Genomic DNA, 13,069 nt, shown 5'->3' with positions numbered 1-13,069 from the left:
TATAGTTGATGATGTTGGGGTTATTGATTTTGGTTAAAGTTTAAGTTTTTTTTCTTAAATAAATGGAGGAGAGAGTGAAGACATTTCTGAGGATTCTATATGTTTTAAAAATAAAGATCGAAATGTATATGTTGAAAACCAAAATGGTTTTGGCACTATGTAGGACTTTTTCTCATAAATAAATATGAGTTATTGTCTCAAATGTAAAAAGAAAACTAAATCTAAAAATATCTCTTATGTTAAAGCTACAAATAATAAAGTTTATCAAAAAGGAATATGTCAAGTGTGTGGCTCTAAAAAGTGCCAATTCATCTCTCCTAAAAGTGGAGGAGACATACAAAAGTTTCTGTCAGGAAGTAAATTTACAACAACTGGAATTCCAGGGGAATTACACCTTCCAGGGTATTCTTTCTGTGGTTCAGGAACAAACTTGGATAAAAGATTAGATGAGGCTGACAATCCTAAACCTTGGTCTAAACCGATAAATAGGGTTGATGAAGTGTGTATGAAGCATGATATTGCTTTTGGGAATACCACTACATTGGATGAAAAACATGAAGCAGACAGAGAAATGTTGTATAATTTGTCTTTGATACGAAATCCTACGTTGAGAGAGAAAGTTGATAGGTTTATTGTGAAAAAAATGACAAGTGCTAAATTGAAATTTGGTCTTGGTTATTCACCCTCAAAAAACTATTAGACTCTAATGATGTCATCAAGACTGAGGAGCTTTTGGCTAATACAACAACAACAACAACAACATGCATTTTAAGGCCATTTTCCCTGCTAGAGTGGGGGGTAGCCTTGCGGTCCCCATGACAATCTTCTCCATTTTGCCCTATTTCTGCATCTCTCCTTGTTAACCCCCTTGCCCGCATTTCTTCTTCCACCATCTTTAGCCAAGTCTTTCTCGGTCTTCCCCGTCCTCTACTTCCTTCTACATTAATTTCCATCACTCTTCTCAACCAGTCACTTTCATCCTTCCTCAACACCTGACCAAACCATCTCAACCTGTTTCTCTTCACAGCATCAATCACAGGCAATATTCCCATCATCTTTCGCAATTCATCATTTGTCTTCCTCTCTCTCAACGATACTCCGCACATCCATCGAACCATTCACATTTCCACCCTTTCCAGCCTTCGTTGCTGCTCTACGTTCATTACCCATGTCTCGCTCCCATAAATCATAACACTTCTCACACATGCAGCATACACCTTTCCCTTCAGCTTCAGCGACACTCTCCTCCTCATCAGCACGCCACTCAGTTCCCGAAACTTCTTCCATGCACATCTCACTCGAGCAACCGTTGCCGAGTCTGATCCACCTTCTCCATTCAGCATGTCTCCGAGGTAGCAAAATGTTTTCACACCTTCCAGCTTCACGCCGTCTCCAAGATCCAACTCAACATTTCCTCCATCTGCAGCTCCCTCTGTGCACACCTTACATTTGAATGTAGCTGCCACACTGGTAAATGACCCTCTCAGACCACTACATTTTTGATGAACCCACTCAGTGCACCTTGTACATTGAATGGAGTTCACTCCGACACCCTTCCTGCACACAGCACACAGCCACTTCCCAGTTCTTTCCACCTCACCACATGCTTTACCACTTGCCATCACCTTCGTCTTTCCGATATTCACCTTCAGACCCTTTGTCTCCATACATTCCTTCCACTTGTTCATCTTTTCCTTCAGTACATCCATACTTTCCGCAATCAACACCAGATCATCTGCATACAACAACTCCCACGGTAAACCCTCCTTTACATTCTGAGCCAGCACCTCCATCACAGCTACAAATAGTAGTGGACTTAGTACTGACCCCTGATGCACTCCCACCTTCACCTCAAACTCACCACTGTTCCCGTCCTTCGTCCTTACAGCTGTGCGCACTCTTTTGTACATTGCCATCACTACTCTGATCAACCATTCCTCCACTCCTAACTTCCTCAATGCCCATGTCAATACTTTGTGCTAATTGGCTAATGAATTATGTAAACCTATAATCACAAAGTTTAAAGGAAGGAAAGTTTATTCTAAAGACACCGACCACATCTGGTCCGCTGATTTAATTGAATTGAATAATGATAGGGGATATGGGTATGCTTTAACCGTTATTGATTTGAGGAGTAGATATGCTTGGGTTGTTCCTTTGAAAAACAAAAGGGGTAATACTCTTATGTTAGCTTTCAGTGGAATATTTAGTAAAAGTAAAAGAAAACCAAAGAAGTTATGGACTGACGAGGGAACAGAGTTCTATAACAAAATATTTATGAAATTTCTTAAGGGAGAGGGTATCAAATTATACAGCACCTTTAATTAAGGAAAGGCAGTTGTTATTGAGTGTTTTAATCGTACTTTGAAAGAGAGACTATATAAAAAATTCACACAACTCGGTTCTCAACAATGGGTATATTTAATTCAGGATATTGTAGATAATTACAATAATACAGTTCATTCATCAACAAAATCAAAACCATCGGAAACATTTACAAAATTAGAATATGAAAAGGAGATTAATTTGAGAAAACTCAAGTTCAAAGTTGGTGATATTGTAAGAATATACAGATGGAAAAGCCATTTTGAGAAAGGTTATACAAAAAAATGGACTAATGAATTATTTAAAATCGTTGATGTAATGGATACAGTCCCTTGGACCTACAAATTATATGATTTAAATGGAGAAGAAATCTTTGGTTCATTTTACTCACAAGAATTGCAAAAAACACAAGTAAGCAAATAATACCCTTGAAAACAATCCACCAGGGTGTGGTATTAAAAATAATAAATAAATAATAAAATGTAATGGGGATACGTTCTTAAGATCTGTGAACCCCAAACACAGAATCCCTCAACTTTTCAGTTGGGGCTTAACTTGTGTGTGTGTGTGTGTGTGAATGAGTCATAATAATATCCAAACCCGAACCCAACCCCATCATTAACCCAACCCCATCTCTAACCCAACCCCATCCCTAACCCAACCCCATCCCTAACCCAACCCATCCCTAACCCTCACATTCAAAATCCCAACCCTAACCCAACCCTAACCCATCTGTCTGTATGTTCTTCAAGCAAAAAAATACCTTCATTCCAAGTTGTGTTAAAAGCAGTATTTTCATTTCGTATCTCAGATACAATTTCCTGTGAGAGAAAATAACAATGTATTAATTTAATACAATATTTTTATTTGTATAAATCAAGCTCTATGAATATTAAAAGAAACTTTGCTAACTCTTACACGAGTCTTATCTAAAAAAAAAAAAAAAAAAAAAAAAAAAAAAAAATTAAATAAATAAATAAACAAACTTACCTCCATTGATAAGAGGTTCGAGTCCAGTTCATCAATCTGAAGGTTGAGCTCCACACAGGTAGTAGGACTCCAAGGAATAGCAAAGTTATCCCATTCCATTTTGGCATAGTAGTCCACTCTCAAGAGAAGCAGAAAGTGTGTTTTAAAAAGCCTGTGTGGTCAGTGCCTTTTATAAGAAGGGCTGGGTGTGTCATTTCCTGTGGAAATTCCCTGGGCATGTCTTAACTGGAAATGATATAACGTCTTAACTGAAAATGATACAATGCTGGAGAGTTTATAAAGTGGGTGGGACTTAAAGTGGGTGGGGCTTAGCAAAAGTGGGAGGGGCTTAGCCAAAAGTGGGCAGGGCTTAATAAAAGTGGGTGGGCTTAACAAAAGTGGGCGGAGCTTACCAAAAAGTGGGTGGCGCTTGCCAAAATGTGGGCGGAGCTGAGGAAAAGGTGGTCGGGGCTTAGCAAAAAGTGGGTGGAGCTTAACAAAAAGTGGACGGAGCTTAGAAAAAGGTGGGCAGGGCTTAGCAAAAAGTGGGTGGGGCTTAACAAAAAGTGGGCGGGGTTGGTCAAAAAGTGGGCGGAGTTGGTCAAAAGGTGGGCAGAGCCTACCAAAAAGTGGGTGGCACTGGAGGCACTCAAACAAGAACATTAAGGGAGGTTTATCATTTTATCTTAGCTCAGTTAAAATATCTTGATAAAGAACCAAACTCAAACATCTTCTTTGTTAATTTATTAGATGGTGATGGGAGTTGTAAGAGAATTAAATTATTTCCTACGCATAAACAAATATTTGTCGGATCGTTGTTTGAGTGGTCTACTAGACAACAATGATCATTGATAGTAAGAGTAAAAGGTCCATAAGGCCAAGGGGGGTAGGAATAGAGGTGTTAAGGGGAAATGAAGAAATAGTGGGGTGAGAGGAAAATTTACATGTAAGTAAATGGAGAAATGAGGTGGACCAGGAACAACATTTTTCATCTACTGTGGTCCGTCGATTGTGCTCCAACTACTTTAGTTCTCTGTTTTTCCCAGTCTTTTCACCCCATACGTCCTTGTTTAAAATCTCAACTCAAAAAAATAAATAAAAATTTCCTTCTTTATTCGTATTCGTTGTTCTTATTCGTTCGTTCGTTCGTTCTTCGATCACGTGTTTCACCTCCATTTCCCCAGATAGTTTTCACTCTTAAACTTTAAAATGTTTCAACTTTCCCCTGTAGTACTGTATTCTGTCGTATATTATAACACCTTTTCTTCTTCTTTAAAAGGGTGTTTTTGACTTGCTCACCAAATCTATTCATTCCAAAAAAAAATTCCATCTCTTGCAGTTCCTCTTTCCTGCATTCCCTAAACTCACCTGCACTCCATCCCACCTCCAGCATCCTTAAATGTATTTTTGACTCTAAGGTCACAAGAAACTCAGTTTGCAATAAATGTTCGTTTCCCATTAATCGTATATTTTATAAAATCCAATCTCACCCCTCCCCTCCTAATCTTCCCCATCACCCCTCCCCTCCAAAACTTCCCCATCACCCCTCCCTCCATATCTCCCCCATTGCCCCTCCCCTCCAAATCTTCCCCATCACCCATCTCTTTCAAATCTTCCCCCTTGCCCCTCCCCTCCAAATCTTCCCCATCACCCATCCCTTTCAAATCTTCCCCCTTGCCCCTCCTCTCCAAATCCCCCCCATCACCCATCCCTTTCAAATCTCCCCCCTTGCCCCTCCCCTCCTAAACTCCCCCTAGCCCCTCCCCTTCAAATCTCCCCACCCTCATTTCTTCTACATTTCCCCCTGTCTCATTCCTCCTCCTCAAAGCGTCCTCCCCGCTTCTTCCCCCTTCCAACTCTCACCTCCATCTCCCCCAACCTTCTGCCTTGCTCTGCCCCCTCCTCAAATAACACCTCACTGTGCCTCACCCAATCACCATCAAACCTTTTGTCCGCCCCATCCTTCCCTTTCTCTGAGCTATTCTGAAATCTCTGACACACCTTCAACAGCTCTCCCTACCTCTTCCTCCTCTTCCACATCTTACCCTCCACCTCCCCCCCTCCCCTCCCTGTTCTATATCCGATGCTCCCCCTTCCTCTTCATTAATGGTATGAACTTCCAGGGCCTTCGCTCAAACTTGACTGATCTCTACATACAGGTTGCTTCTGACAAACCAGACGTGATCTGCTTAACAGAAACTTTCCTCCTTCATGATGTCTCTGATTCCTTGGCATCTCTCCCGGGTTACTCCCTCCTCCGGTATGATAGACCTGAGCCTCGTCGTGGAGGTGGGGTTGCTATCTTTATCAAAAACTCTCTTCCTCACTTGCCCTGCACTGCCCTCTCTCCACCTCACCCCCAGGAATACCTCTGGCTAGGGCTTCCCCTTCGCTCCCACCTTTTGTTCATATGTGTGTTGTACCGTCCACCAAACAGTGATGACTCCATCTACATCTCGCTGTCTGAAAATATGGACCAACTTCTATCAACTCATCCCAACTCTCTCTTCCTCAATGTGGTGATTTCAATTGTCACCATGCCAGTTGGCTGGGTGTGGGTACCTTTCTCACCAGCCATGGCTCCTCAGCAAAGGACTTCTGTGACTCACTGGGACTAACACAATCTGTCAATTTCCCGACCCGGATCTCAGTCAACGGAGCATAATTTCTTCTGGACTTGGTTATGACTAATTTCCCTGAAAATGTCTGCTGTTCTTCTTCTGCTCCAATCGGCTCATCTGATCATGTGCTTGTCAAAGTGGACATCTCTCTGACCATTCTCAGAGAGCCTCCTCAGCATCGACGAGTCTGGCATTTCAATCAGGCCAACTGGCACTGTCTTCAAGCAGCCATTAATCATCTGGACTGGTCTCCCATCTCGACCGCCTCTGACATCAACTCATCCTGGGAATTCTTCCAAAGTAAATTGATCTCTCTCATGCACAGATTTATCCCATCTCATCTTCAGTTGTCATACCCTTCCTCCCGTCCATGGTACACGGATTCTTGTGGTGAGGCTGTTGCCCAGAAACAACTTGTCGTCGTCTCCTGGAAAGCAAATCCAACGGACGAAAATCTCATTTCCTTTCACAAAGCCCGAAACAGGTGTATGTCCACCCTCAGGATTGCCAGGAAACAATATCTCTCCGTTCTCAAGACCGAACTCTCTTATCTGTCTCTCTCTTCCAAATCCTGGTGGCGTCTGGTCAAATCTGTTTCTGGTGTTCGTTCCCCCTCCATCCCCTCCCTCACCTCAAACGGCTACACAGCTGACTCCACACGTGAAAAAGCTGAATGCCTCAACTCTGTGTTTGCCTCTAAGTCTTGTGTCCCAAACCCATCCCTCTCTGTACCCACCATACGCAGTCATACCCAGCTGCTCCTGGATTCTGTGTCCTTTCCTCCTGACAGGGTGGAAAAGTTTCTGTCAACCCTCGACTCTGATTCTGCAACTGGACCTGACGGCATCAGCCCACGGGTCCTAAAATCCTGTTCTTCCACTCTTTCACTCCCTCTCTCTGTTCTCTTCACCCTCTCTTTTGCTCAACGCCATCTGCCATCTGCTTGGAAATCAGCCAACATTAGCGCTTTACACAAAAATGTGCAAAAACAGAACCTTGCAACTACAGACCAATCAGCCTTCTCCCAATTAACAGCAAAGTCATGGAATCCATCATTGCTTCGGATATGAAATCTTTCCTCTTCTCCAATGGCTTGATCTCTGATCATCAATTTGGTTTCAGACCAGGTCACTCTACTCTGGACATGCTGCTTCTGCTGTCTCAACAATGGATGGAGGTCCTCAATGCCAAACAGGAAATTAGAGCTGTCTCATTTGACATATCACGTGCCTTCGATACGGTCTGGCACCCTGCTCTGCTCACCAAACCCTCCTCCTTTGGTATCCATGGAAATCTCCACGCATGGCTGGCGGACTTCCTCTTGAGTCGCAATCAACGTGTGGCCCTGAATTGGTTTCTCTCATCTCCTCTTCCTGTTCAGGCTGGAGTTCCCCAAGGCAGTGTTCTGGGTCCTGTGCTTTTTCTGGTCTTCATTAATGATCTCTCTGACTATCTTGAAAATCCTCTCTATCTCTTTGCTGATGACTCCACTCTCTGCCGCTCCATTCCTCATCCCTCTGATCGGCAGTCTGCAGCCTCCTCACTCTCTGCAGACCTGGACAAAATCACAGACTGGGAAAACAAGTGGAAAATGTCTTTCAATCCTGATAAATCTCACACTCTTCGATGTCTCTCTGAAAACACCGACTGGACAACCCTCCCATCCACTTTCTGAATAATCCTCTCCAAGAAGTTCTGTCACTCAAGATTTTGGGTCTCACAATCTGCCATGATCTTTCCTGGGAAAACCACATTTCCAAGCTGGCCTCCAAAGGCAGTCGCCGACTGGGCATCCTCCGTCGTGCAAAGTCCTTCCTTGGCACACCTGAGCTCCTCACCACATATAAGGCTTTCATCCGCAGCTCAATGGAGTACTGCTCTCCCCTCTGGGCTGGTGCTCCTGCCTCACACCCAGCTCGTCTTCACGCTGTTGAAACCAAAGCGTTCAGAATCATTGGAATCTCCCGCGATGAAGCTAACTCCGAGGGCCTTTCACTTACTCACCGCAGGCAGGTTGGTGGTCTTTCCATCTTCTACCGACTCCTCTCTGGCCTTGCTCCCCCAGCTCTCTCTGGGCTCTGTCCCCCAAATATTCCTTCAGGTCGCACAAGATCTGCCTGCAACCCTCTCATGGTTAAACTGCCAAAATCAAGACTCTCTGCTCACCTTCACTCCTTCATTCCTCTTTTCTCCCGCCTCTGGAACAAACTCCCTCACTCTCTTCAATCCAACTCCTCCCTCCAGGTCTTTAAAACAGCTGTTCACCACCATCTCTTTTCTTCCCCCATCCAAAACCTTGATCTTTTCTACCCCCGCTAATTTCACCCCAAATCCACTTTTTTGAAATACCAACTTCTTTCCTGGAAGTCCTCGGTGTCCTTGTGTTTTATACTTGTCCCACCCACCTCCCCCTTCCCACGCCTCCTCCTCCCAAGCCCTCTCCCTCCCACACATCTCCCGATGTCCCTGCTCTCAAATGTTGTGTTTGTGTGCTTCCCCTTCTCTCCCCATCTTGTCTACCGCTCCCCTTTTTACATATTTTGTTTGTCTGTTTGATTTTTTTTTTTTGTGATAAATGTTAGCTCTTTCACGAGACTCGATTCTGTATACAAAAAAAAAAAAAAAGGTCGCACAGTTGATGGTGCATGTCAGAACAGAAAATTATTATGAATTCCAAGGAACTGTCCGTAGAACTCCGAGACAGAATTGTAAAGAGGCAGAGATCTGGGGAAGGTTACAAAACAATTTCTAGAGTGTTGAAAGTTCCCAAGAGCACAGTGAGCTCCATCCTTAGGAAATTGGAAAAATATGGAACTACCCAGACTCTTCCTTGTGCTGAGCGTTTGACCAAACTGAGCAACTGAGCAAGAAGGACCTTGGTCAGGGAGGTGACCAAGAACCCAATGACCACTCTGACAAAACTACAGTGTTTCTTGGTTGAGATGGGAAAACCTACCCAAAGGACAATCGTCTCTGCAGCACTTCACAAATATCGGCTTTATGGGAGAGTGGCTTACGGAAACCACTCCTGAGAAAAAGGCACATGACAGCAGGCCTGGAGTTTGCAAAAGGCACATGAAAGACTGAGAGCATGAGGCAAAATATTCTGTGCTCTGATGAGCCGAAAATTGAATTATTTGACTTGAATGCAAAGCGCTATGTCTGGTGCAAACCAAGCACAGCTCATCACCCATCTAACACCATCCCTACTGTGAAGCATGGTGGTGGCAACATCATGCTATGGATATGCGTTTCAGCAGCAGGGCCTGGGAGACTTCGTTAGGACAGAGAGAACAATGAATGGAGCTAAATACAGGCAAATCCTTGAGGAGAACCTGCTTCAGAGTGCAAAAGACCTCAGACTGTGGCAAAGATTTATGTTTGAACAGGACAATAACCCCAAGCATACAGACAGCCATAGCAACACTGGAATGGCTTCAGAACAAGAACGTGAAAGTCCATGAGTGGCCCAGCCAAAGGCCAGACTTTAATCCAATTGGCAATCTGTGGAAAAGACTGTAAGATTGCTGTTCACTAACTCTCTTCAGCCAACTTGACAGAGCTTGAGCAAATCTGCAAGGAAGAAACTCCCCAAATCCAGATGTGCAAAGTTGACACAGACATACCCAAGAAGACAAAAAACTGTAATCGCTGACAAAGGCGCTTCTACAAAGTATTGACTTGGGGTTGAATACTTGTGTAAACTAGATATTTCCGTATTTCATTTTGATATTTTGTAAAAAAAATTCTAAATAATAAAAATTCCACTTTGACATTATGAGGTATGTGTTGTTCAGTGACAAAAAAAAAACTCAATTCTTTCCATTTTAAATTCGGGATTTAACACAGCAAAATGTGAAAAAGGTCAAGAGGTGTGAAAACTTTCCGAAGGCACTTCATGTGTACATTTCAAAGTGTATGTGTACATAAGTTATTTAAAGTGTATTTAGAATTAAGTGACTTAAGACCCCTGGAAGGGAGAGCAGCGTAACCAAACATTGACTGGTGATGAAGACTCCCGTTAATTATCTTTTTTTTTAAAGGTGTTTTAATTTACCAAAGCAACACGTTTTCATTTGTGCACTCTGTTGGATATCCCTTAGTGTGCATTCAAGGTTTTGGACCTATAGGTTTCATGTTTTTGGAGTTATGGAGGAGACACACTGACACACTGGCTGACACTCACACACACCGACTTACATTTATTATTATCGGCTCACCTGGAACAAAGTTCAGGGGAGCTCATGCGATGGTGCGTCGTCCGTCCGTCCATCCGTCAGTAAACACTTGCAACTTCTTCTCCGACACCTCTGAAGGGATTGTGACCAAATTTGGCACAAATTATATTTGTTGTGTTGTGACTAAAGTTTGTTCACGGCATTTACAAAATCTGGGTCTAAGGGGATTTATCAGGGTCAAAGTGGATCCAGGTTTGACCCACCAAAATAGATATTTTGCTTTTTCCTCTGAAATTACACACTATTTTGATGAAATTTGGCCACAACCTTCACCACCCATGATGTACCAAAGTTTGTTCATGGCATGAAAAAAGTCTGCCCCTTTAGGGGTCTTCCAAATTATATTTGTTTTGGGGGGATACTTTTGTTTCTTCTCAGAAACTACACGCACAATTTCGATGAAACTTCACCACAACCTTCATCACGATGTACCAATGTTTGTTCAAGGTATTAGAAAAATTGGGGTCTGAGGAGGTATATGGGGTTTGGGGTTGGCTGGGGGGCGGGCGGGGAGGACGGGGAAGGGAGGTTGCCCTCCAAAATAAGATTTTTTTTTGTTTGTTTGTTTATTTTGATTTTGATTTTGTTAGTATGATTCTACCTGCTGCCCTGTCTTCCAGCAACCATTGAAGTTGGTTTAAAATACCTTTAGTCAGTGCGGTATACTGTTTATTCTCCCAGGTGAGCACCAGGGGTATTGCCCCTATGTTTATTGAAGGTAGCTAAGCAGAGAACTAATGTCCAGAGATAGCCATTTTTGTGTCATGAGAGATTAATCAAATGTGTGAATGAACGACCCATGTTATGTTCACAAGTTTGCAAGATCATTCAGACAAAACACCAAAACGATAACGTTAATCCAGTGATTTATGGTGTAGCCCAGCTCTGCCTGGAGTGGCCTTTTGGCCTTGTGAAGGATGAGCTCCATTTAAAAAGAGTATTTGAGTTCACAAATGCATGTATATCAACGTTTGGGTGGGGATAGTTATTGTGGGACGTTCAAGGACAAATGAAGGATATCGACGTGGATTGAACGACGAGAAATGTCTGAAAGATCAAGGCGGTCTTCAAATGAAAATTGGATGGAACAATATCAAAAGGTTTATTGATATCAAACAATTTGTCCTTTGATGTTGGCAAATAAATTAATATCTACTGTTATATTTCAATGTATCTGTCGTCCATCATGTTTCGTCCTGAAGTAATGTGTGAATTGTCTAATAAAAAAACACTTCAATGTTTTGTTAAATTGAAGATAATCATCATTGCCCTCAATCCTCTTCTATATTCACAGACGGCTGTATTCCTGTTCATCTAAAGGTGGTTTCATACAACATAACATCAGTGAGCCTCACCTGGATTGTACCAAATGACCTCAACAACACACACCTCAGCTTTGTGTCTTTGTTCTCTTCTGGAAAAGAAATTGAAAACCACACAACGAAGTACAAGGAAATAACAATCACAGGACTTTCACCATTCACAGAATACAATGTGTCCATCTCTTCCATGTGTAACGGCACAGAAAGCATTCCTGCCACGATTGATGTGCAAACAGGTATATACACAGAACATGTACACACATTGAGGTTGATGTTTAATTACAAATTCCTGTATGGAGCATGGTACATCATCTGATACGATCATAATATTCCTCTTCTGATGGATATGTTAAAAGAAGAGGAGACATCATTGAACAATAGCTGTGGTAGCAACGAATATGGTTTCAGATCAACACTTTAGTCCACAAATTGTTTTTTTTAATACATGGTTAAGGCTGAGGGAAGAGCTAGGGCACAACATAACAAAGGGACCAGCAAGAGAAAGGGGAAACGCCAACAGCAACGCAGTGGTAGGAGGTAGTTGGAGACAGACAAACAAGGGATGCAGGGAAACAAGGGATGACTTGGGGTCGGGGACAACCAACGCATGCGGTGGACAAGAAATAATCGAAAATTTGGGAGGGGTGGGGGTGGTTTAACGGGTGTAGAAAAGACCAGGTTTTGGATGGGGGAAGACTTGAGATGGTGGTGAACAGCCTGGATGGAAGAATGACATTGAAGAGAGCATGGTAGTTAGTCCACAGGCGGGTAAAAAGAGGAATAAGTGAGTGGAGGTGAGTCGTGGTTCTGAATTTAGGCAGCTTCACACAAGGTGGTGGTTGCTAGTGGACACATGCTTCCTGTAGAGATCTGGGGAAGGGAGGTGAGGGGGGAGGACAAAGCATGAAGATGGCAGAGTGGGCAAGACCAAAAATGAGTTGGACGAAGACAAAAAGACTACAGACCTGTCGACGATGGCGAAGGGTTTTGCACATCGACCCAGCTTCATCGCCAGAGATTCCAAATATCTCGAAAGCCTTGGTTTCCACGGCGTCAAGCTGAGCAAGATGTGAGGCAGGGGAGCCAGCCCAGAGGGGAGAGCAGTATTCCATTGAGCTGCGGATGAAAGCCTTGTTTGTGGTGAGGAGCTTAGGTGTGCCATGTGCCAAGGAAGGACTTCACACGACGGAGGACGCCCAGTCAGCGACTGGCTTTGGAGGCCAACTTTTTTTGAAATGTGGTTTGCCCAAGAGAAATCATGACTGAGTTTGACCCAAGAGTTTGAGTGACTGAACCTCTTCGAGATGGTTGTTGAGAAATTACATGCGAGGATTTGCGGTACTGTCCTTTCTAGTAAGGTGGCAAATAGGAAATACCGTTACAGACCAGAGAAAAGCACCAAATTTTCCACAGAATTTCTTTAGCATACCGTGTTGAATTTCAGAAGGGTGGCCATTAAAAACTAAATACAAAAAAAAATTCACTATCAACCATCCACAAGCAGACATATGGGTAGCCTATGACATGGGAAAGAACTTCTGTTTCTATAACCCCAATGTCATATGTTATTACTACATGTCTAAAATTTGCCCAA

The 13,069-nt window shown here is 43.1% G+C and overlaps 1 protein-coding gene across 1 annotated transcript in view; it reads left to right on the top strand.

Annotated features, from left to right (window-relative positions):
* LOC137425804 (fibronectin-like) overlaps window positions 1-13,069 on the top strand; it is a 1,588,206-nt gene that overhangs the window by 924,953 nt on the left and 650,184 nt on the right. The window contains exon 7 of the mRNA XM_078775189.1: window positions 11,448-11,711. Within this exon, the coding sequence (XP_078631315.1) occupies window positions 11,448-11,711 (264 nt within the window). The remainder of the gene's footprint in view (window positions 1-11,447; window positions 11,712-13,069) is intronic.

Source organism: Myxine glutinosa, chromosome 4, assembly GCF_964187855.1.
Source record: "Myxine glutinosa chromosome 4, kmMyxGlut1.1, whole genome shotgun sequence".
Lineage (NCBI taxonomy): Eukaryota > Metazoa > Chordata > Myxini > Myxiniformes > Myxinidae > Myxine > Myxine glutinosa.
The sequence above is the reverse complement of the archived record's forward strand: the minus strand, read 5'-3'. Positions and strand labels throughout refer to the sequence as shown.